Raw genomic sequence first — 25,388 nt, 5'->3', positions numbered from 1 at the left:
TTATGCGTATACATATATGTATATGCACGCACGCTCGTGCATACACGACATACGTACACGCATTCATTTAATCGGGTTGACATGGAATGCTTTTCTTAATTTACAAGTAAAATAGCATAGAATTAAAAGTAGAATTAAAGTTCGTGCATATACATATTATATTTCTTAATTTTGTTTTGATATACAATTAAATATCTATAATTATATATATACTAATTCAATATTTTGAATTATATATATATTATATATATAATTTCAATGTTCGTGTAAATAAGTTTTTGAGGTCCCATAATGTCTATTTTGTAAGATATATGTACACATCAGTTAAAAATTTTCTTTTAATCTTTTTTACATCGTAGTTTTAAATATTTATCCGTTAAGTCATCGTATCCATAAAATAGTCATTATATTTGTTAAATTGTGACAACTGTCATCAACACTGCCTTGTGAATTTTTGAAAGTTTGTATTACACAATGTGTTATTTTCAAAGATATTTGCTATTACAAAATAGTAGTTGTGATATCTTTACCGTATATTCAATAATGTTCCGCAAATTCCGCTACCGTTCTTAATTAACTTATTTCACACGTTTAAATCATCTTATTGAATTGAAATTCTTGTGCCTCTTTAATTCAGTTCGATTTGATTCGGTTAAAATTTTATAATATATATTAGAAAAAAATATACATTATAAAATTTCAATTAAATCTCTAATTGTATATTCAGAGAATTCAATATAATTTTGTTAATAGCGTTTTTATGTATTTTAAATTGTATATACATTAAATAAGCACACTGTTAGAAGAAACTACAAAAAATTATTAGATACAAAACAGTTTTTTTGCAATACAAATAGTAATTCCAATTATTTCCGAATTTATAACGTATTTTTAAATTTTGATAACGATAAGTATAAGTACATAATCAATGAAAAATAAAAGAAAAGAGTACATTTCTTGTGGGGTGAGCGTAATATAATACCTGATAATACCATATAGATGTAAATATAGAATGCATGAATGAGCTGAAAAGGCGATATAAGAATAGGAAGAGAACGCTGCATAGAGGCCACTTGTGTCATTCTGTAATAACGGATGCACACGCGTAAATATACGTACAGTAAATATATATGTAAGTGTAACACCGATTAACAAACGGCGTCAGTGTGCATGCATGATCAAACAAGGATAAAAAGGACCTCTGTGCAACGTTCCTTTTCTAATTCCATATTACATCACTTACACAGTAACACACAGTGTAATATAAGCGATAACATATAACTGGCGTACTTTTTATCTCTCTGTGTATAAATACTCATGACATTTTTTGTTTCACTGAAGTGAATACTTAAAACTGTTATAAAAACTTTATTGGACTATGATGACCATACACAAAGTTTAAAATTATAAACATATAGATGTTATTAATAATTAACAATTGTTTATAAAAAATGTGTATGATCAAAAATATCTTATTAAAAGAAGAAAACAAAACGAACCAGATAAATAATACCGATTATTATTTTTATTATTATTATCGTTATTTTTTGCATTATTACTAAAATATAACAATTAACGTTTACTTTGTTTGTAATTATTATATGCAAATGAAACAGTACTAAATGCTTCTCTTCTTATAGCGGATGATCACATATCAACATTTTTATGGGCTTTTAAAGTGAAAAATTACATTTATAAACTTGTTTTATAACTTTAACTTTAAAAGATTTTTTCTACTTGTTAAAAATAAATTCGTTTCCTTTTTCAAAAACATATTATTGTCGTATTTAGTGATACGACACAACGGCATAATGTTTCAATAATCAATTCGACCACTGTGCTTTCATAAAATTGTTTTAATACATCGCTTATATGGCTAATATCCAATATTGTAATGCAAAAGTTATCAAGCTTGTGATTCTTTACCATAGTCTTGATAAAGTTTCGGACTATCTTGTATTGAAGAAGCACTAGTGCTCCTTAAGCTTGGTGGACTGAGATCAGAATTCGTACCGATGGATATAGTTTCTTCTAATGATGTTTGTTTCTTTCGTAATACGGGTGCAATGAAATTCTGACCAGCTGATAGATCTCTTTTTTGCATTTGTGCCTATAAACATTGTTTTCAATTATTTAGATATTTTCAAATACAATAAGGCCAATTGCGCTCAATATATCAAAAAATACAACTGTACTTTAAATTTTGATGTGGATAAAGTAGCACCAGTAACAAGACCTAAAATACTCGCAGCAAGACCACTGAGTTGTACCGCAGCTAATGGTGATAAACCTCTCCTTACCAGACCTAGAGCTAACAGTGCAGCTTGTGCCAAAATCGGTGCGGCTCCAGTAGCACTTGCTGCCGCACCTGCTAATTGGCCACCACCTATGCTTGGTCCATAGGCAAAACATAAGTTATGTCTATCCACCTACAATACATAATTTTATTATTATAAACATAACATATTTTCAATAATTAATTCAGTTCATTCAATTTTCATAAATTATTTTTATATATTACTAACGTAAAATATTCAAATATCATACCAAATGTTTCACTACGAGATATAACAGTCCAAAGGGTGTAATTAATGGGCAGGCCAAACTATACACTGTTGTCATAGTAAAGACTAGGAGTAACCAGGCATAATGAGCACCTAGGGGAAATTCCCATAATACTGCCTTTCTAACATGTATTCTTTCAGCCCTACTACGTGCTATACACAATCTGAAGGTATATAAAGCTAGTTCAGGAAACCTGACTAACTCCAATCCACTTCCAAGTAAAGCTGCAGTAATTACGTAATTTACAAATAAAGCACCCTAGAAAAACATAACAATTTTACACGTTTGCATAGATTATACTTGTGTCGTAATCGTAAAATAGATTATATTTCATTAATTTCATTGTACTAGGTACCTGATCAGGTAAAAACACACAGTCCCATCGTCCTGTGTCATTTGCTGCGTTTACCGTCCACTCTAAAAACGCTTGTGCACTGGTTAGACCTAAGCTAGGTAATATAAGAACCATCAGTAATAAAAGAAGTAATGTTTTTGTCATTACTGCTCGATTTAGGCTGCTTCTAGTCCAATGTCTGACTAATGATTCACTTCTTGCTACTAATACTGGCATTAAAGCAGCCACGCTAACTAACAATACAGTTGGAAGAAAAGATGAAACTATTGGACTCAGATTCATAATTTCTCCTGTGATTGGTAGTTTGTTTAAAGCGGTTACTATTACCTGGAAAAATAAAATATGTTTCGACTTATTTTCACTATTTCATCATTACTACTTCAACTACAAATAACTTACAGCTGGTGTAGTAAGAAAAAATAATACAATGCCCAGTGAAAAATTTATTAAAACAGCATTCAGATACCAACATGGCCTTGGTATACTTAAATTTTCCCAGAAGATATCAGATGGCATAGGTGCATAATCCACAACCCATTTCGTACTTGGCAAAGAACATAAGTACTTCCGCATAGCCTTAGCTGCACCAGATGTACCTTATTGTTATAATTATTGTTATGATTATATAATTATATTATATAATTATTTAATATAATTATTGCTAATGTGTATGTTTACTGTTTGAATAATTTATATAATAATTCATGTAATAATTTAGAATTGATTATTATAGTTGCTTATAAATAAAACTTAACATAATATTATTGTAAATTGGTGACAGTATACTTCCTAATAACTCCCTAATATAAGAAATTATAATAAAGTTGTAACTTACCTAAAGTTACGAAAGCTACTCCAAGAGGCCTGCTTAGTGCCACTTTCTTCTCTTCTTCGACTAATGCAGTCAATCGCATTTCTTCATTTGTATAAAATTCTTGAGCATCAACTTGCTACATAAAAGAATATGGATAGGTTTTATACTGTAACGGTTGCAATAATTTTCTGAAAAAACTACATACATTTTTACAACAACAACCTATCACTTGGCCACATGGATATGGATACATTTTCAATGGCTCCCTTCTCCTTGCATAGTTTTCACAGTATAAACGTGCCTGTTCAGCACAATCTTTTTCTACATTTAATGCAGAAAGCTGTCTGATATCATAAGCCAATGTGACATCTTCCACTGTTAATGTGGGAAATACTTGTCTACAGAGAACCATAATATAAGGAAAGTAGAATAAATAAAATAATGAATGTTACTATGTTTGTAAGCACAAATAACTTGCATACTTGAAATAATCAATAAGACTTTGTACATCACACTGTTGTTTTGGTATTTCTGTAATTAATAATGTCCTAGCTGCCAATTCACCACCATGCTTGGAATCTCGTACCTATATAGTATGTATCTTTTATAGCTTTATCATTTTTTATGTATTTTCATTGCATGTTTTGTCATTATTATTTCGATTAAACTTCAAGCTTTAATCATAGTCTTATAACTTAACTTTATCTATGTGTAATTAATGGAACATACCTTCTTCAAAAAATGTTTCATGACATATCCACCAATTGGTAAGTAGGATAAAATTAAAATTGTATGCACCCAAACCCATGTAGACATTGGGTCCAAGTTTGATATTGTTGTATGACCAAATGTTGCATTATCACCTTGCATATTACCATGAAAGTTAATTGGTAAAGCAATACATAATGATACAATAACCATTAAGCATGTTAAGATGATCAAATGACGTTCAAATGAAATATACAGTAAACCATCTGGTCCGGCTCGTTTTAATAGTTCCTCATCTCTAAGATTGAAATTATAAAATATTATTTAAAGTTTCACTAAATTGTTTGCTAACACATCAACATTAGATTAAATTATTCAATTGTTACATATTTAATAAATATGCAGCAAATTATCAAATAAGGAATTAATATGTTTATTGTACTTACGTAACTTTGAACGCAGTAACAATCCATGATAAGAAACCTCTATCAACTTGTGAAAGTTGAGAATTAACAGAAGTTTCTATGCACAGTGCTTCTGTATCTCTACCCTCGTTATCTCCATAAAATAATTCCATCCATCGTTCATCAGTTTTATTTAATAATGCAAGACGTCCATAGTTCCATGCTTTTTTACGTAATAGACCAAACAAGATAACAAGGAACTGTCAAGATACATCAAAATATTAAACAAGAATATTAAACAAATATAATACATATAAAATATATTATCTACATCTAAAAACTTATGTAATTTATAGCAATATAATTCTTCAAAAACAATTTTTACCAAAAATCCAAAAAAATTCAGCAATAAATTTTCAGGAATGCCTGCATAAACATCTGTTATTATAGTTGTATTGTGCCTTGGGATTGGAATGCATGTTTCTGAGGATGGAGTTTCACGTAAAGTTGAGCTGTAATTTAAACAATAATAATCTTTTACATGAAATTTGTTTGTAAATGTTTAATTTTAGACGGGAATCCAATTAGATGTATAACAAATACATTTTCCATAATGAGATTTCTACATAGAACATACAAATCTATTTGCAAAAATAAAATAATTATATCATTCAATAGTAAATAATTGTTTGCATATGTATTGTATATATACATATTATCTCTGTGTCATAGACAATGATGTTAAAGGGTTAAACACCTTTCAAGTAACAACTGAAAGTACAAACTTACGCAATGACAAAGAAGCAATAATAAAATCGAAATACATAAGGAGCTATACTTTACTACTTACTGAAAATGTGGGTAATCCATATTCATTGATATATATATTTATATATGATTAAATAAATACAAAGATGCATATCAATAAATGTATGTCAATTTGACACATTGTATTAATTCCGTTATGAATAGCAGCAAGTATACAGGTTAACATAACCTAATCTGAATACAATGGTTACATATGGATAATATGTTCCCACTTTGACTCCCACTTTCCTCTTTATCAAGTTTTTCCTTTGTTCATATTGGCTTATATTAATTAGTGGAGATATAGTGTTTTTTTTTTATTATAATATTATTCAAATATCAATAAATTTGATTTGGACTACTTAAATAAGAAACATTTTCAGCAAGTGTTAAATAAATAATTAAAAAGAGAAAAAATAAACTTTTCATAATTAAATATAAAACTTCGTTCTTTTTCTTTTCCTAATGTTTTTAAAGTTATTCGTTTATAATCCTATACATATTCTATACATATATTCTTATTGACTGACTGAAGTATTATTTCAGCTACAATTTAAGTCTCCTTTTTTATCTATATATCAAAATTTGTATGTACTAAAATATTTATGATTGTAATGTTGAAAAACAATAATTATATATAGATATATGTAGATATAAATTGTTTTATTTTTGATATACATAAATAATTTATATATGTAGTAGGTATGTAGTTGTATGTAGCATATAAATAAATAATTTATTAATAATGACTTTAATAATGACAATTTGTACATAATATTATACGTACACATACACGTGCGCGCGCGCAGCATACATATATGATTTGTATTTTTATTATCATTTTTAAAATATCATATAAATGAATATTTATGATCGTTTGTATTTATTGTGTGGCTGTAATTCACCTGATGTGATGCAATCTAAGATCCAAGTTTCTTTTAAACCACCTACACCAATCAGAATCCTTGCTGTTTCTGGACATTCTGTAATACAACCACCAGCAGCTTTTATGAGATCTTTTAATACATTACAAGATGGTGTTGTATTTCTTTGAACATATATATATCCACAAGCAGTAAATAATTCTGGAACATACGATCTTCCAAATAGTTGCCTGTCTTTACGATTTTCCTAAAAATTATATAGTATAAATAAGTATAATATTGTATACAATAATTCTTGCATATACTATATACATGTACGTTTATGATTTCTATATTTTATTTACCAAAGCTGCTTTTGAACAATGCACTATTTCATATTTTTCTGGATTTAACCAAGCTTTATTTTCTAAAGATTTTGAAACCCATTCAAGAGTAACTAACCAACAGCCTCGTATGATACCATGTAATAAGTTTATTGTACGTATACCTGTAGTCACGATATGTGTTGTATTTTTTGTAACGTTTGATTCAACCTTTGCTAAGCCAAGAATTCTAACAACATCTTTAACTATATCCTTATTTCTAAAATAAGATGATTGTAATGAAATATTCAATTAAAAAATACAATTTTTAATTTTATAACTTATGCAGGATGAATATTTCACATACTCATTAGATAAACCAGTTGTAACAATATTTAATTTGAACATTTTTTTTTTTTCGGTAAAATGTACAGTAGGTGAATTTTTCAAGAGTTGAAAATCATCTGATGAATTTCTTTCCGGAGTATAAACATTTGCTGTTTTTACTTTGTTAAGATTCTCTTGATTTTTATTTAATCTCCTTAAAATATCTTCACTAACAATTTTCTTAACAACAATTTTTTTACTGATTACTTTCTTTGTTCTTTTTTGTGCTTTCCCATCGTGATTTTTATTATTTTTTTTAACAATACATTCTAGATTATTGACATTAACTGTCTTATTAGGTTTACTTTTCTTCTTTTTGTGTATTTTTTTAAATATTAAACATGGAGGTGGTGAGTATTCCTTATCCTGTATTGGAGAGAATGATAGTAATTGGGAACGTTCATGTAGTGGTAATAACTTTCTCTTAGATTTTCTATCAGACAATGAATATTTCATATTTTGATCTATTTCTATGTCACATTTACCAGTTGATTCTTTGATAATTGTAGACATTTCCGAGTTACTATGTGACACAGCTATTGTATTATTTACAATGCCATTATATTTGCTGTCATGATTATTTTGTAGTATTACATCATTTTGACGCTGTGCTTTGTAAATGTTGCTATGTTCATCATCAAAATTGTTCCTCGTTGCATTCATTGGAAAATCATCAATTGTATTATTATCATTTTGCACTTTATTTAAAATATCTAGTGATGTATACATTTGTAACGAAGTAGTATTTATATTTTCCTGCATAGTTTCAAAACTTATTACAAACATATCTGTTTGTTTATTTTCAGAACTTTCATATTTTTCATCTTCACAATTCTCCCATCTATATTTATTTCCACATATGTTATTGTCATTTATACAATCAACAGATGTGTTAACATTTAAGGACGTTTTCACTGTATTTATGTTATCCATTTCAATTAAATCTATGCTTTTATCACTCCCTTGTATCTTAGAATGCTTATATTTGCTTACATTTTTCAATGGAGTATCATAAGAAACTGTATTATCTATATCAGAATGAACATCTATTTGTTCAAATGAATCATTACCAGAATCTGTTAGATTCGATGCACAACTTAAATTGACTTTCAGAGAACTATGTTGATGTTTGAAGCTATTTCCACCATGTGATATTGCTTTCATTCTCTTATTTTTATTTACTTCCATAGTATGTATGTGCTTCAGGTATTTGTTGTCGATTAAATCTATATGATTTGTTAGCTTTTTTAAAGTGAAGATTTATTATCTGAAATTAAACATCACAAATCGTGTAACATTTTTAATTACAACAAATGAAATATTTATTATAATAGTCAAGATTGCTATTATTAACTAATTTTAACGAAGAATATTTTCAAACTACCTTCAAACATACTATATTTAATACAATATTTAACCTGTTTAAATGCATTGATACTTTTGAAGTTATCTGATATTATACCTATATATGTATTACGATTGTATATACGACCGTGGCATATGTATATATATTTTATATTTAAATTTTAGGACTTTTAGACTATTTGAATAAATGAGAAAAATAAAACTTTCAACATTTCGAAGAATATTAAATAATCGATTTAGTAGTAACAGTTGAAGTAGTTTAATAGTAGTAAATTGAAGATGTTACTTAGAAAAATATACTTCACTGTAAGACGTTAAAAGGATTTTCAATTTTGCTAATCGAAATAATATGTTTGGACTTTGTAAATATGTATGTATGAATACTTATACGTATATATAGTGGGTGGCAGTGACGGTGTACAGTGTACTGTAGTCAGAGACGTCAGAGTCAGATGTACATTGTACATAAATTGGTCACTCGTGGCCCTTTAGGTCTGTTAAATCTTAAACATAGCATTGATTATAATTAATTGTGCAATTGAAAAACATGGAAGCCGTTGATCAAAATGCTCATGATGATTATTATCTAGAACTATCTTCAGATCCAATTAGGTTTGAATCAGTCAGCTGTTTAACAAACGTTTTCTTTGATGATTCAAAACAACAGGTTAGAAGTGGATTTTCTTCGTTTATGTACAATCAGTCATAAAAGGATTCGAACATAGTATAATTTTAATTTCTAAGCTCTATATCTTCAGTAAATGTACAAGAACCAACCAACCAATGTATTATGTTATACTATGCTAATAGTAGAAAAATACTTTTGAGTTATTATTTATTATTGTCTAAATATTAAAAGATACACTGAAAAAGCGCAAATTTACTCTTTTTCAGTGTATCTTTTAATATTTAGACAATAATAAATAATAACTCGAAAGATTTCCTTCTTCTTGTACAGTGCCAGATTCTTTCTATGATCGATTATATCTTAGAATGAAGTTTGGTCAGTGAATAAAATTTATTTGTGATTCAGGTATTTGCTGTTCGATCTGGAGGTGTAACAGGTGTATTAGTTAAAGGACCAAATCAAAATTTAAGTTTCCGAATGGAAGATAAAGGTCCAGTGATCTCTATCAAATTTTCTCCTGATATGAATATACTGGCGGTGCAACATAATAATTCTTCAGTCGAATTTATAAATTATTCACCAGTAGCTGGACTAGATAACATAGAATATTCACAATCGTGTAAAGGAAAAAATGCAACTATATTGGGATTTGTTTGGACACATGGAAATGAAATATTGTTTGTTACTGATTATGGTGTTGAGTTATTTCAAGTAAAAAAGAAAAAGATTTAAATAAATATTTGTATATAATCTATGATTAGTGTTTACAGTATGCATACACAATAATTAAAGGCATTTAATCATTTTAGGTAAATCCTGAAAAACGCAATGTCAGATTTTTGAAATGTTTAAGTTTAGGTGTTAATTGGTTTGTATTTTGTCCGCAAAGTTATTTAGTATTATTATCATCAGGGACAGTGGGAAATCAAATGCAGACATTACATGTAACACCTGGAAATCTTCATAAATTAACTAAATTCGAGGGTAAGGAACCCATTTGGTATATGAAGAAATATTGTGATAAATCTAACATTGTTTAGAAATAACCCTAATAATAATAACGTCCCTATTAAAATCATTTTAGTGGAAGTTGGTACAGCAAAACCAGGAAAATTGGCTGTCTATGAGAGAGACGTGGCATTGACAGTTTTATACGGGATACCTTGCATTATTTTGCTACGTCATCAACCAGGTACTAATCGTTCTACTGGGGCTGCTTCTGTATATGTATATACTGTGCATAAGTATGTCTTTTATAGTCATTAATTGATTTAAAGTCAACTTTATATCTGTTATTTTATATCTTATACTCCTTTTACGTTTTTCAAGTAGAATGACAACAATCAAAAGAAGTCATATCTTGAAACTCGATGTGAGTGGTAAATTTGCCATTAATGTTGTAGATAACCTTATTATTGTTCATCATCAAACCACAAAAGTAAGTAAACCAATACACATTGAAACATGAAATGTATCGGAACTAATAAATATGCATATGCTTCTGTAGACTTCCATGATTTTTGATATTATGTTATCGGGCATAAGTGATGGTACTGTAATGCATCATACTAGCATGGCACCGGCAAAACCAATCAAACCGTATAGTTTAAAAGTTCCAGGAACAACCTTGTCAAATGAAACATATCAGCCTTGCCAACTATGTATCCTTAACAAAAATGAGATAGAAACATTGAAATATAAAATAATATTTCTGTTGTTTCTGTATCTTTCATGTATTTCCTTAATAGTAGTGTTCTACCAACAGATTCGCCAAATTGGGTTGTCTTTCAACCAAACATAATAATTGATGCAAAATTAGGTTGCCTCTGGTGCGTAATGACCTGTCTTTGTTGCACAATACCTTTTTTTCCTTCTAAGTAAAAATCAAATGTAAAAATATTTGTTGTAATACTGTTGATGATTGTGCTTCATATATACGTATAGGTATATTGAATTAAAATTGGAGTCTTTGGCAAGACTTATCACAGACAAAGTGTTGCTTGTCGAATTTTTAATGCAGCGGACAAATACAAAGTACATTTTGATACACGTATTACAAAATTTTATGATGCAGCTGCCTATAAGTTTAATGGATATGCCAATCATATTCAACAAGTTAAATTCCGTCTATAGGAATTACTTAGAAAACGAAATACAAAATCAGGTAATTATGTAATTTTGTTTTTTCTTTGCTACTCGTTTATTTATTTAGTTGACTAGTTAATTTATTCTGATTTCCATTGATCATATATAATGCTTATTCAGATGGGTACTCCATTGCAAAATAACGCAAAATGCTTAAGCACGACAACAGAAAATTACAAGTATAAATTGTTGCTGGATCAAAGTGATGTATATAGTTATATATTATCGAAATTTCCTGAAAATACCATTGAACCAAAAATGATTGTATGGGTTCTTTTAGAATATATCAGGTATTTCTCTCTCTTCCATTCCCACCCCCATCTCTCTTTCTCTCTCTCTCTCTCTCTCTTATAAAACAGCAAAAATTTGCATGTTTTTCTGATCGCATAGCGAATAATATTATAACTAAATTTTTCTGTATTATTCATTTTAGATCATTAGCGGAACACAGTATACCCGTACAGCATTACTTACACGAATTAGTTATTACAACATTAGTTCAGCGTAAAGCATACTACCAACTTCACCAGCTACTACAGTATCATGTAGTTGCCGATTCGAAACCTCTTGCGTGTCTATTGCTCTCTTTAGAGAATCTGTATCCAGCTGCTCATCAGCTTGCACTGGATATGCTGAAACGTTTAGGAAATGCTCATGAAGAAATAATCGAAGTTCTTTTATCGAAAGGATACATTTTACCAGCGCTACGGTAAATGTTAAGCATTTTTGTTATACATATATCCGTAATAAGATAACATACAGCATACAGTACATGAATGACATATGACGTAGTTTATGAGATAAATTAGTCGATCCTCTCGAATCTCGATCTGCAGATCGATTCATCATTTTGTTATTCACTTGTTTATTAATTTTAGTTACATTCGATCAGTTGGAATGGTGGATCAGGTGTCTGACAGAAAATTTCTGGAAGCAGCAAAGGCAACTGAGGACGCAACGCTCTTTTATTCTGTTTTCAAATTTTTTAAACAGCGTAATTTATATTTATACAATGCTACAGGCTTTACAAAAGGGGAGCGCTATCAGCCTTATATCCAACATTACAAGTATTTATTTGAAGGAATCGATAATGGCTGTAATTCGGACACAAATTCCAATGTTACTACAATTTCATCGTGAGCTTTTGCTCTTTTCTCTGACTGTATTTCTCAAATAGTAACACAATTCGATTCTATTGTAATATAAAACAACACCAACTATATATTTAAAAGTTATAATGTGTTACAATTAGAATGTTGTTTAGCTGTTTTCATATTTATTCATTTTATATGTTTTCATTTGTAAAATATTTTTGTATTGTACATATATTATACATACACACATACACCTGCGCGCATTTAATTATATTTAGATATATAATTATATTAGGAATATAATATCTGTAATACTTACAACAACTTTTGTGTAACTAATACAGCCTGTTAAAAAATTGTACATGTCATATTTATATTTCGTGTTTTTTCCAAACACATTTGGTTTCGATATGTGATGAGTTATTTGTCCTTTAACTCATGTTGTTTGTATTGTTACGACAATAATTTTCTTTTTAATGCAAAACACGATATGCAATACACGATTCACGGCCATACTTCTGCCGTAATAGCATAGTTAAATTTATATATGTTTCAACTCATGAAAGTAGCCCTCAGAACATTTAATAGAAAAAATATTCTTCTGTTCATTATTCGTCGACATTGCTGAAATATTTAGTAAATACAACTTTTGCATGCGTGGTGAAAGAATTAAAGCAGGATCACTTAAAAGGATCAACTTGATATAAATATTGAAAGTTTTGTTTTATATACTATACGTAATAGTCCCATGCTTTCCATATACCGATATCGGACTGTTTTAATGGTGTATACACATTTCTAAATTTAACACACATGGTATTCGATATGTAGCGTACGCGCAGTAGTATACGTACTCATGTGTACATACACGCATTTATATGACAGACAGAATGATATAAAGTGCTTCAGACAATTTTTGACGAACAGACAATTGTTACACATTTTAAGATGTGAAAATATCAACGTATAAACGGACGGAATGGATTAAAATAGATAAAAAATATGAATAAATAAAAATCCTTTAGTAGAGGAAGGAGAAGAGGGAGAGTGGGATGAGTTTTGATTGGTCCATTGGTGTTTACTTTTTTCTAAGGATAAAAAAATTGAGGAAAGAAAACGTGAAATATTGTTTTTAAGTACATTATAATTATTACAACTGGAAAATTTGGTCCTTTTTTTATAATTACTGTATACGACCAAGAGCGGCAAAATCTTTTATCGACATTAGTATATTTTTTGTTGTTATCTTATGAAATGCTATCGCATACGAGATGAGAGTGCTTTTACGTATCGTATCAGATTTGTGCTACTTATTTAATGCGAAAACGAAAATGATCGAACGTACACGATTCGCAGTACATACTATGATATCGTTTCATTAGCGAATCTTGCGACAAGATATACACAAACAGTTAAACAATTACACGTAAAAGGTGAGTAAAATAGGGAATGGGTGGAGAAAGATAGAGATAGATAAATAGATGGTTACAGTATTGGATAAAATTGGACAAGACATTTCATATATTTGTACATATCATATATTTACATATCGTACATTTCATATATTTAAAAGAAGGGAATACACCCTACATGCTGCATGTTATCTCCAAAGTGAGCATACAAAACCAGTTCATATAATATGATATATGTGCTTATAACATAAGAGTGAGAATTTCTTTTTCTTTTAAATAATATTATAACAAATTCTAATATTATAATTAGATGATGAAATGCTCGCAGTCGGATAAAATACTGAAAAAATCGTCAAATGAAAAATATGCCAAGTATCTTATAATTTTGTCTGACCAAAATTATAATCCAAATTCACATTTCTTTTCCTAACTTTTACGTTGTATATCATATTACGGACTTAAGATTTTATGTCTGCACTCTGGAGATAGTATGCAACATTTAGGATGTATAAAGTGTACAGTTTCTTCTCTTAAATGTATGAAATATTCAAATATGCAAAATGTCTTGTAATCTTGTTCGGTACTGTAGATAGATGGAAGGGGGAGAGGGGGGGGGGAAAGAGAAAGAGCGCGAGCAAGCGAGGGAGAGAGAGAGAGAGAGAGAGAGGGAGAGAAGTGGAGAGAGGGTGAAAATTACGAGATATTGCAGTCATCCGTATAAGTGTCTCTAATTTGTTGTTTGGTTTTTCGCGAAGTGCGTCGAATCAAGCTACGACTGCGCGGCTTACTCTTCGCTTCCTCATTGACAGTGACGACATTTGAACTTTGTGCTGCGACCAGTTGCTGAGAATTGCCAACAGAGCCGGCGCTTCCGGTTCTGCCATGTGGACTTCCAGACCTACCGACTCGATCGCTTCTGTAATACGCGAAATCGATCAAGTAACGATCGAGCACTATATATGTATATGTTGGGAAAGGGTTCGTAACATTATAAAAGCGTTACGCGACGCGTTAAACTTAATCTTCTTCACCTTTATTCACCGAGATATCGAGCTACAATTTTTAGTTTGTTTGAAAAACACTTCAGTAAAGCCGAGGGATACTTAATCTTGGCGTTCGTAACAATACTGCGATTGACAATATATTCAATTTAAATTAAATGATATTGTAATATTTTCCAAATATAAGGATCGTACGTTTATGTGTTACTTCCAATCTCCTCAACTGTATTGTAACATGCCTGTGTTTTGCGTACTTACACGTATACTATACGGGCATGTGGCATAACATATTACATTTTTGGAAATTTGTTGTTTATAATTAGTCGGAAAGTCACGAGTAACGAAAAGAAAGCGATATGTATGCTGCAAAGTTAATCGGCATGCCGAACAGATAAAGTACCGTAATAAGAATGTAAGATAATGACTGAAGGAGATATGAGAAAAGGTGAGAAACGAAGAGAAAAGAAAAGGGAGAGGGGAAAAAGAGAGAGTACCTGCGCGATCCGTACGCCGAACATCTTCGTCGAAGGGCCGATTCATCTGACTCGCCAACATGATTCTTTGGCACTATCTTGGATAAAGTGACGAAACATCGGAAAATATCTTTGACATTATAATCGTCCTTAGCTGAACATTCCATTACTTTGGCACGAAGTTTCGGCAATTCACAAAATAACCATTCACTCACGTCTTCGATTGGTACTTCTCTTCGCATCGTTGCAAGATCCACTTTGTTTCCCGCAACGACTATCGGTACTTCCTGCCGCACAGTCAAATGTGGAAACAAGTAAATACGAATAATACTTTATATTCTCATAAATGATATTCTCACTTTATTAAATCAATATTTTATTTTCAGTATGGTACCTGAAAATCTGGTCGTTGTTCTCTGACTTCTTCGAAACATCGCTTTACGCATTCGAAGCTTGGTAACGATGTTGTGGCATAAACAAGAAGAAACGCATGTGCCGTAGCTATGCTCAACCTTCTCATAGCTGGAAACTGCAAATCTCCTGAAATCGTACAAAATGCGTTATCTATATGGGTCCTTATCATTTTTATAATACATATATACGTATATATATATATATATATATATATACATACATACATATATATATATAATACAATGCTAGATGGCGAAAGAAGAGAAAACATTTACCAGCGGTATCCAGAAGATCGACTTTGAGAGTGAGCGTACCGAGAACGCATTCCCTCGAATAGAGGTCTTCGACGGTAGGCCTGTACCTTTCGCTAAATCCTTGCCCAAGTAAACGACGTATAATTGCGCTTTTCCCAACACCGGCACCACCTAATACCACCAATCTGATTCTTTCATGATCGGCCATTTTACAAAATTTCTTTAACTTGCTGTAATTTGATTCCGAGATCGCAAATGCGAATACGAATATGAATAGGAATACAATGCGAATGCGAATAAAGTAGATAAATGCTAATTCAAGGAGCCATTGGTAAATGTGTAATATTCTTGTTTTTGCTTGCTTCCCTTTCTCGTCAGCTCTTTTCCGCCTTCTCTTTGTTTTGTTTTGAGCAATTTATGCGCCACGTTAGATACAATTTAAATTAATTTCACAATTTTCCTTCGTCTTGGCATCGTAAAAGTATGTTTTTTACATAGCATTCCAATCTCATTGTCAGCTAAAAACAAAATTTGTATTTTATTCGATCAGCGAAATTGTATTTATTTCATTCGATTAAAATAATTGAAAAAAATAAGGCGAATATCGATCGAATGAAACTTCAATAAACACAGAATGTATATTTGAATTTCATCGATGATTTAATAAACACAAAATGTGTGGTATATGGTTTATATGAGAAAACATCTAATTTTCGTGTAAATAAGTGTAAGTAAAGTGATACATGTATTGCTGCATAGAAGTTATATTTGACTCACGACGATGCAAACTTGAACAGCAAACAAAAGAGACATTTTCAACGTCTCGCAAGCTGTATGATCGATCGAAACGCGTTTTACCGAATGCCAGAGAATTAAAACACACACATATATTTCATATACATGTAATATATTATATGAATAAGGATCTGGTTGTGAGTCAAGAAACTGGAACCTACGTATAATACGCTATCAATTGAAACTAATTTTGCGACATTATTTCCCGTTATGTTTATCAGAGCTAGTCCGAACACGCTTCAATACCTAGCAACTTGTTCGCAACCCTTGTTCTTTCCCTCTTATATCAACGAAAAATCTTTGTTATTAGTTATATATATGAAAAATTGGCTTAAATACATATTACCATATTAAATATTCGGTTAATCAAATCATTTACATACTTTTGGTGCTTTTTTTATGCTTCTTGGTTTATTGCTCGTGATCACTGCACGATACTCTGATGTATATCTTTTAATTAATGTAACTTCAACAGAAACTTTTGGTATGAAAAACGTTTCGTTGTTTGGATGATTTCAAAATAAAAACGAAAAGATAAAAATGATTAGTGGATTCTCGTTAATAGGCTCAATTCATTCTTATTATTATCTATCAGTACGTTAAAATTAATTAGTGTTGCAGTCCTAAAAATTGCAAACTGTGCAATTGCAAACAATATCAGTTGTATCTATTCTATATCGTTGAGATGATTTGCGTCTTGCAGTTTATCGGTGTTCCATTATTTATTTATTTATTTATTTATCATTTAAATTATTTACTATTTAATTATTTTAGATTATAGAAAAGACCATTGACTTCTTCTCTTGAAGCATATGTTTTCCCGTAAGTAGATCAGTTATCGGAATACATATTATTATTTGATGAATTGCAAAATGTTAAACATTTCCAAAATTTTCCAATCGCTAAAAAATCGACATTGCGCGATCTGTAAATTGATACAGAGAGATAATGCATGCAATGCACCACTGGTATACAATAGTACGTATACGTATATGCATACATCGTACGCACACGACATAGGTATGTATGTATGTACTTGTATGTATACTCATATGATATAGAATATACAATATATTTATAGATTTAAATGTACATATAATACCGCAAATACTAGCGTGAGAAAGTTGTGGCTACATCATGAAAACTAAGAAACTATAATAAATCAGAGTATAATACTTTATTTGTCGAGGGTACATCTTGATTTGATCCGAATGCATAACTTGGTTAATCGTAGTTAGGCAGTAGCACCAGGTAAAGTACGAGTGCAAGTATAAAGTATAAGTAAGTATATAAGTAAAAGGGGGTATTGGTTGGTACATAACCGATGCGGTGACAGGTGGTGTTTCGTATCATCGCGATAGATATTCAAATGGACGACCCCGCTGTGCCGCGCCACGCCTCGCCGTTCATGAGTTGTTCGCGCGCAAACTTTGCAGAGACCAAATGCATCTTATTTCCGTTCGCTACACGCTTACCCTGTTTGTTCATCGATTTTCTCCTTGATTCAAGAACAAGCAAATCTCACGAAATTTTGTCGATAAATTAAGAGCGATGCATCAAATAGTTTGCGCGGTCTAACCATCTCGTTCTAATCCATTCTCGAAGCAAATTCCATTTTATCGCCGTTATCGTTAATAGAGCTATGCATGCGAATACTCATTGTCAGCATTTGTCGAGTAAATAATATTTTGAGTCAAAAGTTCATAGCTGCGTCGAAATACATGAATGATCGAGTGAACGCTGCAAATCTTTTTTTGCATAAAACAGAGTATACATACGAATAGAATACCAAACCGAAATAGTATGTACATATTGTATATCCTTCCAACAATTGATATTTGCATACTACCTTTTATTTTTCCATAATGTCGATTAATGGCAACCTCGAAAAACAAATTCCCATTATGTGTTTATTGAGTTCAGTGTCTGCATTTACTACGTGTATCGTTACTCGTTTACAACAGAAACGGGAATTAAATACAGATTTGTGACCATTTCGCGTGAGTCGTTTGACTCAAGCGCTAAAAATACACGTGTATAACAGAGATTTAAGGGCATACTCTTCATATATTGAAGTTGATCTGCCGTGAAACGATCAAAGGCAGGATACGCGCGCTGCTAGCCGATCTATTTCTATGCCAAGCACCCTTCTCTGTTGTCCTATCTCGAACGGTTTAATCTTTCTCTCTTTTTGTTGCTTCCAAAACGATCCCATTTATTGGAAAAATTGTCGTGTATTGTGTCGAATTTTCTACTCGATCCTTGTTAACGTCGATTGGTTTACTCACGACCGGATTTCTGTTTCGAAAGACAAATTATTTCCTTCCCTATTTCTTCCTTTTTGGAACAATGTACCGAGTAAATGAGTTAAAATCGAAAACAATTTGAAGCACGTATTGTTGGTATATGAATTTACGTTAACATTACGTCTTTTATAAAGGTAACGACGATACGTGTTAAGGACTCTCAAAAGCCACGAGTCGCAGATGTTGTGCTGTAGTTTCGGGTGTCGATAAGGAGCCCGAAATTCTCCTAATTGGTCGTTAGGAAATACGCACGTATAACCAATGACCTAACGCGACGCAGAGACATTAGCCGCGGTGTCTCACAACGCGTATAGTGTGTGTGTGTGTGTGTAGTGACACATAAGGATATCTTACAGTTAGAAGGATCTGTTTATGGAGCGAGGAAAGTAATGAACTTTGTAACAAGACGACAGACGACTGACGATGGGTTGAATAACTCGGCGCTCGGTACTCGGCACTTATCCCAAAATCTCGAAAGAGTAACGTTATTCAGGAAAAATTTCTACATATACATATGTATGTATATATGTATATATGTATATGCATATGTATGCAGTTAATGAGTAAAATAGCATAATATTAATGTTTTTGAAATAATTGTTCTAAAGATTACCTTTATCTCTTTTTTTTCAATATCAATTCCTGCGCAAGGCAACCGGAAACAATTATCGGCCCTGCATTAATGTCAAAGGTCGATCCTCCGTCCACCGTATGACGTAATAATTAGAACTTGTTTTTTAAAATATTTATTTTATGCACGTCGCTTGTTCCGTGTCGCGTAACGATTTAAGGTTAACGAACACATCGGGTGGTCTCACATTCGATTTTCGATGTAAATGAGCCCACTATTTACTGAACATGATCAGGAACAACCGTGATCCCTTAATAAAGAGGGAAGAACAGGTAAAGTAAAGGAAAGGCACGAAAAAAGTGTGTGTTTGCGAGAAAAAGTGGCAATATGTATATACAAAATCTTCTTCTAGAAGGATGGTATCGTTAAAAGCGATAGGTACGTAAAATACACTAACTAATATGATAAACTTTCAAGATTAAGGTTAAGGTTAATATGTAATTGCACATATACTATGTACATATATACAAGAAAATTAGATGTTCTAAACCATGTTTTGTTTTATACATTATTATTGTTTTGTTGTATATATATATACACACACACATATATATATCGCAAAAGCTTCTAATAATTCATCATTTTCTTCGTTTTCTGTAGTTTTTTCTTCTCATTTTACAATTAATTCTTTTTTCTTTCCAGCGAATGTACAATATTTATTAAATAAAACGATAGTTTTTCGTTAACTTTCTTCTGTTGAATGAAAGAAACAACTTGAACTCGAACAACGTTCGAACAATTGAATTTGACTAATTCAAAAATTGATATTTGCTGATTGATAAAGCGAATGAAAAATGAGAAATATAGATACAAAAAACAGATTACTTCGCTGTGTTTTCGTCAAGTAAAGAATTCTATACGACCAATCTTTTCCTTCAAAAATTTAATTTATTTTAGTTTTATTATCTCTAAAATAGTAGTTGCACTGATCTACGAACTGGAACGAAGCAATTATAATAAGTATTTGGTTCATTCAATTGGAATATCTTGCAACTTAAAATAATGATTATCTAATTTTCTTTTAATCAAGGTTAATTACATTATAATCCCCAGTGATTTTTTATGTCATGTAGTTTCTCACAAAAATATCTCAAGTTCAGTTAACTTTCTGTTTTATATTACTCGTATATTGTCGATACGAAACATGCATACATGCTATGTATGCGACTATATTTATATATAATGCACATATAGTTGAAAAAAACGTACATAACCTTAAAAATCTCTAATTTTTTTTATAGGTTCAAAACTCAAACACTTGTTTATATTTTTGAAAAGGAATATATAGATGTAGAAAAAAACATTTTAAAGAAAAAAGTACACATATTAAAACAAAATTAAAACGTAACAATGACGAAATCGTAGAATGCAATTCTGATATTATCCAAGTTGAGCGATAAAGTGTACTAAAATATGGAAAATGGATATATGTAACAGTTTTAAGAAATAAAAGTAAAGCTTAGTTATCATTGTATGAACCCAGACGAAGAAACTGAAGAAACATATCTGTTGATGTCCCCTTGATTTATCGTTAAATGTTATGTATATGTATATATGTATAGGTAATTTAAAAAAAATTGTTTTTCATTGCATTGGGCAATCATAATTTATATGTATTTATATATATGTTTAACGTTGCAATGATATTGTAAAAAATCTTTTGGTTCTACTAAATTTCGATCCCTTCTATTTTTCCATTTTTATCAAAGTAGAATAAAATTAATGAATAAAGTGAAAATTAAATACAGAACACACATATATTGCATTCGATCAAACACGTGAATGTGTATACTTGTGCCAAAAATAATCAGTATCGAAGAATATTATTTGTAAATTATTCGAAAAATATGAAAAACATCACTTACCAGAAGAAAAATATAATCAGTAGTAGATTATAATCTAAGATGTATAATAGAGTAGATCGTTGGTTAAGCTGTTAGACAACGCGCATGAATACGATAGAAGAAAAACAGATCCAACTCCAACTCCGGCTACTGTCAAGGCGACACTGAACAACCCCCTCACAGCGTTCTGTTATGGTTATGACTTGCGTTAGCTGCCGGGTACTATGAAAATCAACTTCCCTTTAAGGAGCGTGCGCAGCATTATTTATTTTCCGATAATGCGGTCGATTGTGCCTGTATAATGGAACATTTATTTTCTTCCTTTCATTACGGTTTCATGCGTGCAATTTGACAAATATAATATAAAGAAGTATAGGAAAATCAATTATTATTAATATTCAATAATATTATTGTATATCACACGCTCTGTAATCACAATACAATTTATATAATAGTATGTACATATGTATGATAAAGTAATGTTGTGATAATATCCTGATGCTTCCTACATGAAACCAGGTACAATTTGAATATGTTAGTGTTTGATGAAAAGCATATTTCGCCACCTATGTATGTGCGTATGTAATGCACTAACGTTTCTCTTAAATCATTCAATAATTTCGAATAATTATACATAGTGCCAGATCGAGTATTTTCACAACATTGAATTATCATTTATCGATGATTAAAGTCCTTACATAACTTTCTGGCATTTCTCCAGATTAAATTAATTAAAAATCGCTTGGGACACATAATACAATGAGATAGAATTAACTTTCCATAACGCGAAATAAACAATTATGTGTCAATAATAAGTCTAAAAGACAAATTTACATCTGCATCGATAATTGCAAAATCATACTGATAAATTCAAATCCATTTTTAGATAATAATCAAAGTAAAGATTATCAATAATAGACGTTAAATAAATTTTCTATCTACAAAGGAATAATACATCCTGTTTTACCTACGTTTCATCATTTAACTTTAACCTATACGTACCTATACATACTTAAATACAAAATTCTTACGGAATTCGTGTCCCTTGGTCTCTTTTCTTCCCCTTTTTCTTTGTATACTTTACGTATACTCTTACACATTTTATTATTATTATTATTATATCGTGTTAACTGCTTTTAATGAATATTGTATTATACATATTGTTACACATACTTGTGTTATCTACTTTGAAATTTGTAAACGCATTGCAAAAAATTCTACAGACACGCATTAAAGTTGATCTTGATAGATTATCAGCATTGAATGCTCTCACAAGAGTTTTGCATAAGTATGCTGAGCAATGATAAATTTGTTAATGTTAAGGTATAATTCATAATTTCAGGTTCATTTAGTTTGCTTAAAAAATCGAAACATTAATCTGTGATGTATCTGTGATGCAATTATTAACCGATCGTATACAGGTAGAAAAAGAAGACGAATCGTTGGTAACTATTGGGGTATGAAACAAGCATAAAAATATTGATAGAAGTATTTCTTTTTAATAATTCAACAGATGCCTAGCCCTTAAGACGTTTGATAGAGTAAATCGTGAATACAAAATAAAAATTGCAACATATTATGAAGGAATAGACTTGTATTACAAATGTATTAATCATTTGGAATTGGTTCTTTTCCAAAAAATTGATTCTTTGTTGGTGGAATGATATGCAATTATTAGGAAAATGTTTAATTCATTTTTTATTGTATAAATATATTACCACAAAATATTACTAGAAAATCATTTTTGCAATTTGTAACAAGAGAAAATAAACAGACAGAAACTGAATGAAAATTTTAACATAAAGAGACGAAAGATGAGGGAGTAAAATCAAAGTAAATAAAAGGTTGTAACTACATCATGAAGAAAGTTGTACAGTGTAAACATGAAAGCGATTAATTGTCAGCAAAATATTAATTAATTATTAATTGGAACGACGAACAATCATTACAGTTTTCCCTAGCAAACCTTTTTCTCTAAGCGTTTCTCGCTTTACATCGTAATATATATATCAACATTAACGACGTCAACGACATCACCAATGTCAGTGCTATGTATGTAGTTGTTGCTATCTCAAGTATCGCAAAGCTAAGCGACTTTACGCCGCTGTTTATGTGATGCAGTAAAAAATATATATATCTTTTCGATTTTTTTACAATTTCTTTACAGTTACTGTTTTACTTCTCTCAGTTACTGTTTCACCATCATTAAAATAATGAAGATTGGCGAAGATAGTTTGCTATTGTTATATGAAATTGAATTATTATTTTCTTATTCAGTCATAGCACACCATAGCGAAGAATAAGCGTAATTGTTTTCATTTATTTCTTTCCCAACATAACCGACAATCTGTACATTAAATCGCCTCAAGTCCTAAGCGCTTACATAAGGAAATTATTCGAACTGAATGTTTAAATGAATTTCACCTAATATTATTACCGCGAAATACCTCTTCTGAGCTTGTTTGAAAAAGTGAATAGTGAATAGACAATAGTAATGTGAAAGAGTCGTGTGTAAATATATACGCGCGCGCGCATTCGAATAACGGATTGTGAGATTTTTTTCTTTTCTTCCTCCTCTTTCTCCCTTTATCTTTTTCCCCGCTAATAAGGTATCTCTTTTGCGCGCATCATCAATATATGCGATTTTTCCAGCTTTTGGACAAGTATGTTTTGCTTTTATGAAAAATACCGAATGTTCATTTCAGTAACATGTCTATTTTGTATCGGAAGGAAGAAAGAGAGCCCGTGCACATATGTGGATGTGCACATAAATCGAGGCAAGAGCCACGTGCAAATTACGTGTAAATATAAACAAATTTTTTAATCATTTCAATTTTGCAATGCCTTTTTATATTTTCTTGAAATGCATATTGTAAGTAAAATATCCGGTCGTGATTGTGTACTAATATTAAGATGAAGAATCACCAAAGAAAATATATATGCATATCTGAAAGTAGCGCTTCGAATTGAAATTGTTGTACATATATAACCACAGTTTGCGAGTGTAGTTAATATAAAAACTTCTTGGAAAAGAAAATAAAAGTTAAAAGAGCAAAAGTCAACAACAACCACATTTCTCTCACTCGCTCACTCACACACTTACTCACCCACTCACTCACTCAACAGTCAATCGCTCAATCACTCATTCACTATCTCTGTCTTTCTGTCTGTTTGTCTGTCCCCCCCCCCTCTCTCTCTCGAAGTACAAACTCTTAAGTTACCGCGCTTAATAATAATCGTTCGAAAGTATTATTCTAAGGAAAGTTGTCTCATTACCCTTTTCCTTTTTTCTCATCATTGCGCTTTCAAATCAGTGGCGAATATCGCTAAATCTGTCGTGGTATGTCTTATCGTTAACCCCTTAACCTACAATGTCGAGCTAGATTCATGGTGCGTCTTTCGGGCCAAACATAAGAAACACGAGTTAGATTTCGGGCTACATGCGACAAACATTCTTTTTTTCTTGACCGCATTTGGACGCGCAGATATATTTTCTGGAAAAATATTAGAAAGATACCCTTAAAAATTTTGTTCGATGATCAGTTGGTAGTAATTATTTATGAAACATTTTGCAGCATAAAATTAGTAGTATTTTGCACAACTTCGAACGCTCAACCAGACCGTCAAATAGCTCGACGTTTGACCGACACTGCCGATGGTTACGACACGCGCTGTTGGAACTTAAATCGTAGGGCAAGGGGTTAAATATAGCAAATAATGAAATAGAACTATAAATCATGCCGAACTATAAATCACGTTATATCACAATCAGCGATATCGGACCCCTATTTTGAAAAAAA

General features: G+C 30.9%; 4 protein-coding genes across 13 annotated transcripts; 1 reads left to right on the top strand and 3 right to left on the bottom strand.

Annotated features, from left to right (window-relative positions):
- Positions 1–140: 140 nt before the first annotated feature.
- On the bottom strand, positions 141–5,958 carry LOC122570938 (calcium permeable stress-gated cation channel 1). Of its 2 annotated transcripts, none has more exons than XM_043733980.1 (12): positions 5,697–5,958; positions 5,232–5,358; positions 4,889–5,106; positions 4,464–4,740; positions 4,217–4,320; positions 3,940–4,132; positions 3,756–3,870; positions 3,320–3,501; positions 2,921–3,247; positions 2,548–2,823; positions 2,196–2,429; positions 141–2,110 (listed from the first exon to the last, which is right to left on the bottom strand). In XM_043733980.1, exons 1-12 carry the CDS (start codon positions 5,720–5,722, stop codon positions 1,907–1,909), a joined length of 2,283 nt encoding a protein of 760 aa, XP_043589915.1. In that variant the 5' UTR covers positions 5,723–5,958; the 3' UTR covers positions 141–1,906. The 2 variants fall into 2 exon arrangements, with proteins under 2 accessions (XP_043589915.1, XP_043589914.1); XM_043733979.1 differs by having other exon boundaries at positions 3,320–3,516; positions 5,697–5,954.
- A 341-nt stretch (positions 5,959–6,299) lies between these two features.
- On the bottom strand, positions 6,300–9,106 carry LOC122570933 (uncharacterized protein PFB0145c-like). 5 transcript variants are annotated; one of them, XM_043733959.1, is made up of 4 exons: positions 8,982–9,106; positions 7,207–8,493; positions 6,882–7,119; positions 6,300–6,784 (listed from the first exon to the last, which is right to left on the bottom strand). In XM_043733959.1, the coding sequence occupies exons 2-4, from the start codon at positions 8,412–8,414 to the stop codon at positions 6,521–6,523; spliced, it is 1,710 nt and encodes a 569-aa protein (XP_043589894.1). In that variant the 5' UTR covers positions 8,415–8,493; positions 8,982–9,106; the 3' UTR covers positions 6,300–6,520. The 5 variants fall into 5 exon arrangements, with proteins under 5 accessions (XP_043589894.1, XP_043589893.1, XP_043589891.1 ...); XM_043733958.1 differs by having other exon boundaries at positions 8,897–9,021; XM_043733956.1 differs by lacking the exon at positions 8,982–9,106 and adding an exon at positions 8,645–8,763.
- Positions 6,716–12,819, top strand: LOC122570932 (regulator of MON1-CCZ1 complex). 4 transcript variants are annotated; one of them, XM_043733953.1, is made up of 11 exons: positions 6,716–6,851; positions 9,625–9,930; positions 10,029–10,203; positions 10,304–10,463; positions 10,549–10,657; positions 10,727–10,880; positions 10,985–11,048; positions 11,164–11,383; positions 11,485–11,654; positions 11,798–12,073; positions 12,243–12,819. In XM_043733953.1, exons 2-11 carry the CDS (start codon positions 9,697–9,699, stop codon positions 12,502–12,504), a joined length of 1,824 nt encoding a protein of 607 aa, XP_043589888.1. In that variant the 5' UTR covers positions 6,716–6,851; positions 9,625–9,696; the 3' UTR covers positions 12,505–12,819. The 4 variants fall into 4 exon arrangements, with proteins under 4 accessions (XP_043589888.1, XP_043589886.1, XP_043589885.1 ...); XM_043733951.1 differs by lacking the exon at positions 6,716–6,851 and adding an exon at positions 8,989–9,258 and having other exon boundaries at positions 10,552–10,657; XM_043733950.1 differs by lacking the exon at positions 6,716–6,851 and adding an exon at positions 8,989–9,258.
- A 152-nt stretch (positions 12,820–12,971) lies between these two features.
- LOC122570935 (GTP-binding protein Di-Ras2) lies at positions 12,972–25,307 on the bottom strand. 2 transcript variants are annotated; one of them, XM_043733968.1, is made up of 5 exons: positions 21,610–25,307; positions 16,034–16,530; positions 15,739–15,884; positions 15,366–15,631; positions 12,972–14,786 (listed from the first exon to the last, which is right to left on the bottom strand). In XM_043733968.1, exons 2-5 carry the CDS (start codon positions 16,218–16,220, stop codon positions 14,564–14,566), a joined length of 822 nt encoding a protein of 273 aa, XP_043589903.1. In that variant the 5' UTR covers positions 16,221–16,530; positions 21,610–25,307; the 3' UTR covers positions 12,972–14,563. The 2 variants fall into 2 exon arrangements, with proteins under 2 accessions (XP_043589903.1, XP_043589904.1); XM_043733969.1 differs by lacking the exon at positions 21,610–25,307 and adding an exon at positions 18,868–19,252.
- Between the last annotated feature and the right edge of the window lie 81 nt (positions 25,308–25,388).

Source organism: Bombus pyrosoma, linkage group LG9, assembly GCF_014825855.1.
Source record: "Bombus pyrosoma isolate SC7728 linkage group LG9, ASM1482585v1, whole genome shotgun sequence".
Taxonomy (NCBI): Eukaryota; Metazoa; Arthropoda; class Insecta; order Hymenoptera; family Apidae; genus Bombus; species Bombus pyrosoma.
This window is presented reverse-complemented; position numbering and strand designations above follow the sequence as displayed.

Excerpts from the sequence above, each read along its gene's own strand:
- LOC122570938 (XM_043733979.1), bottom strand. The coding sequence starts at position 5,722 with ATGAATATGGATTACCCACATTTTCA. Across the intron at positions 4,321-4,463 it reads TGAAACATTTTTTGAAGAAG|GTACGAGATTCCAAGCATGG; the intron begins GTATGTTCCATT and ends CATACTATATAG. Across the intron at positions 2,824-2,920 it reads GTGTGTTTTTACCTGATCAG|GGTGCTTTATTTGTAAATTA; the intron begins GTACCTAGTACA and ends ATGTTTTTCTAG.
- LOC122570933 (XM_043733959.1), bottom strand. The coding sequence starts at position 8,414 with ATGGAAGTAAATAAAAATAAGAGAATGAAAGCAATATCACATGGTGGA. Across the intron at positions 7,120-7,206 it reads ACAACTGGTTTATCTAATGA|AAATAAGGATATAGTTAAAG; the intron begins GTATGTGAAATA and ends ATCTTATTTTAG. Across the intron at positions 6,785-6,881 it reads ATTGTTCAAAAGCAGCTTTG|GAAAATCGTAAAGACAGGCA; the intron begins GTAAATAAAATA and ends TATAATTTTTAG.
- LOC122570932 (XM_043733950.1), top strand. The coding sequence starts at position 9,139 with ATGGAAGCCGTTGATCAAAATGCTCATGATGATTATTATCTAGAACTA. Across the intron at positions 9,259-9,624 it reads TTGATGATTCAAAACAACAG|GTATTTGCTGTTCGATCTGG; the intron begins GTTAGAAGTGGA and ends TTTGTGATTCAG. Across the intron at positions 12,074-12,242 it reads TACATTTTACCAGCGCTACG|TTACATTCGATCAGTTGGAA; the intron begins GTAAATGTTAAG and ends TATTAATTTTAG.
- LOC122570935 (XM_043733968.1), bottom strand. The coding sequence starts at position 16,220 with ATGGCCGATCATGAAAGAATCAGATTGGTGGTATTAGGTGGTGCCGGT. Across the intron at positions 15,632-15,738 it reads AACAACGACCAGATTTTCAG|GAAGTACCGATAGTCGTTGC; the intron begins GTACCATACTGA and ends ACTGTGCGGCAG. Across the intron at positions 14,787-15,365 it reads TCGGCGTACGGATCGCGCAG|AAGCGATCGAGTCGGTAGGT; the intron begins GTACTCTCTCTT and ends CGCGTATTACAG.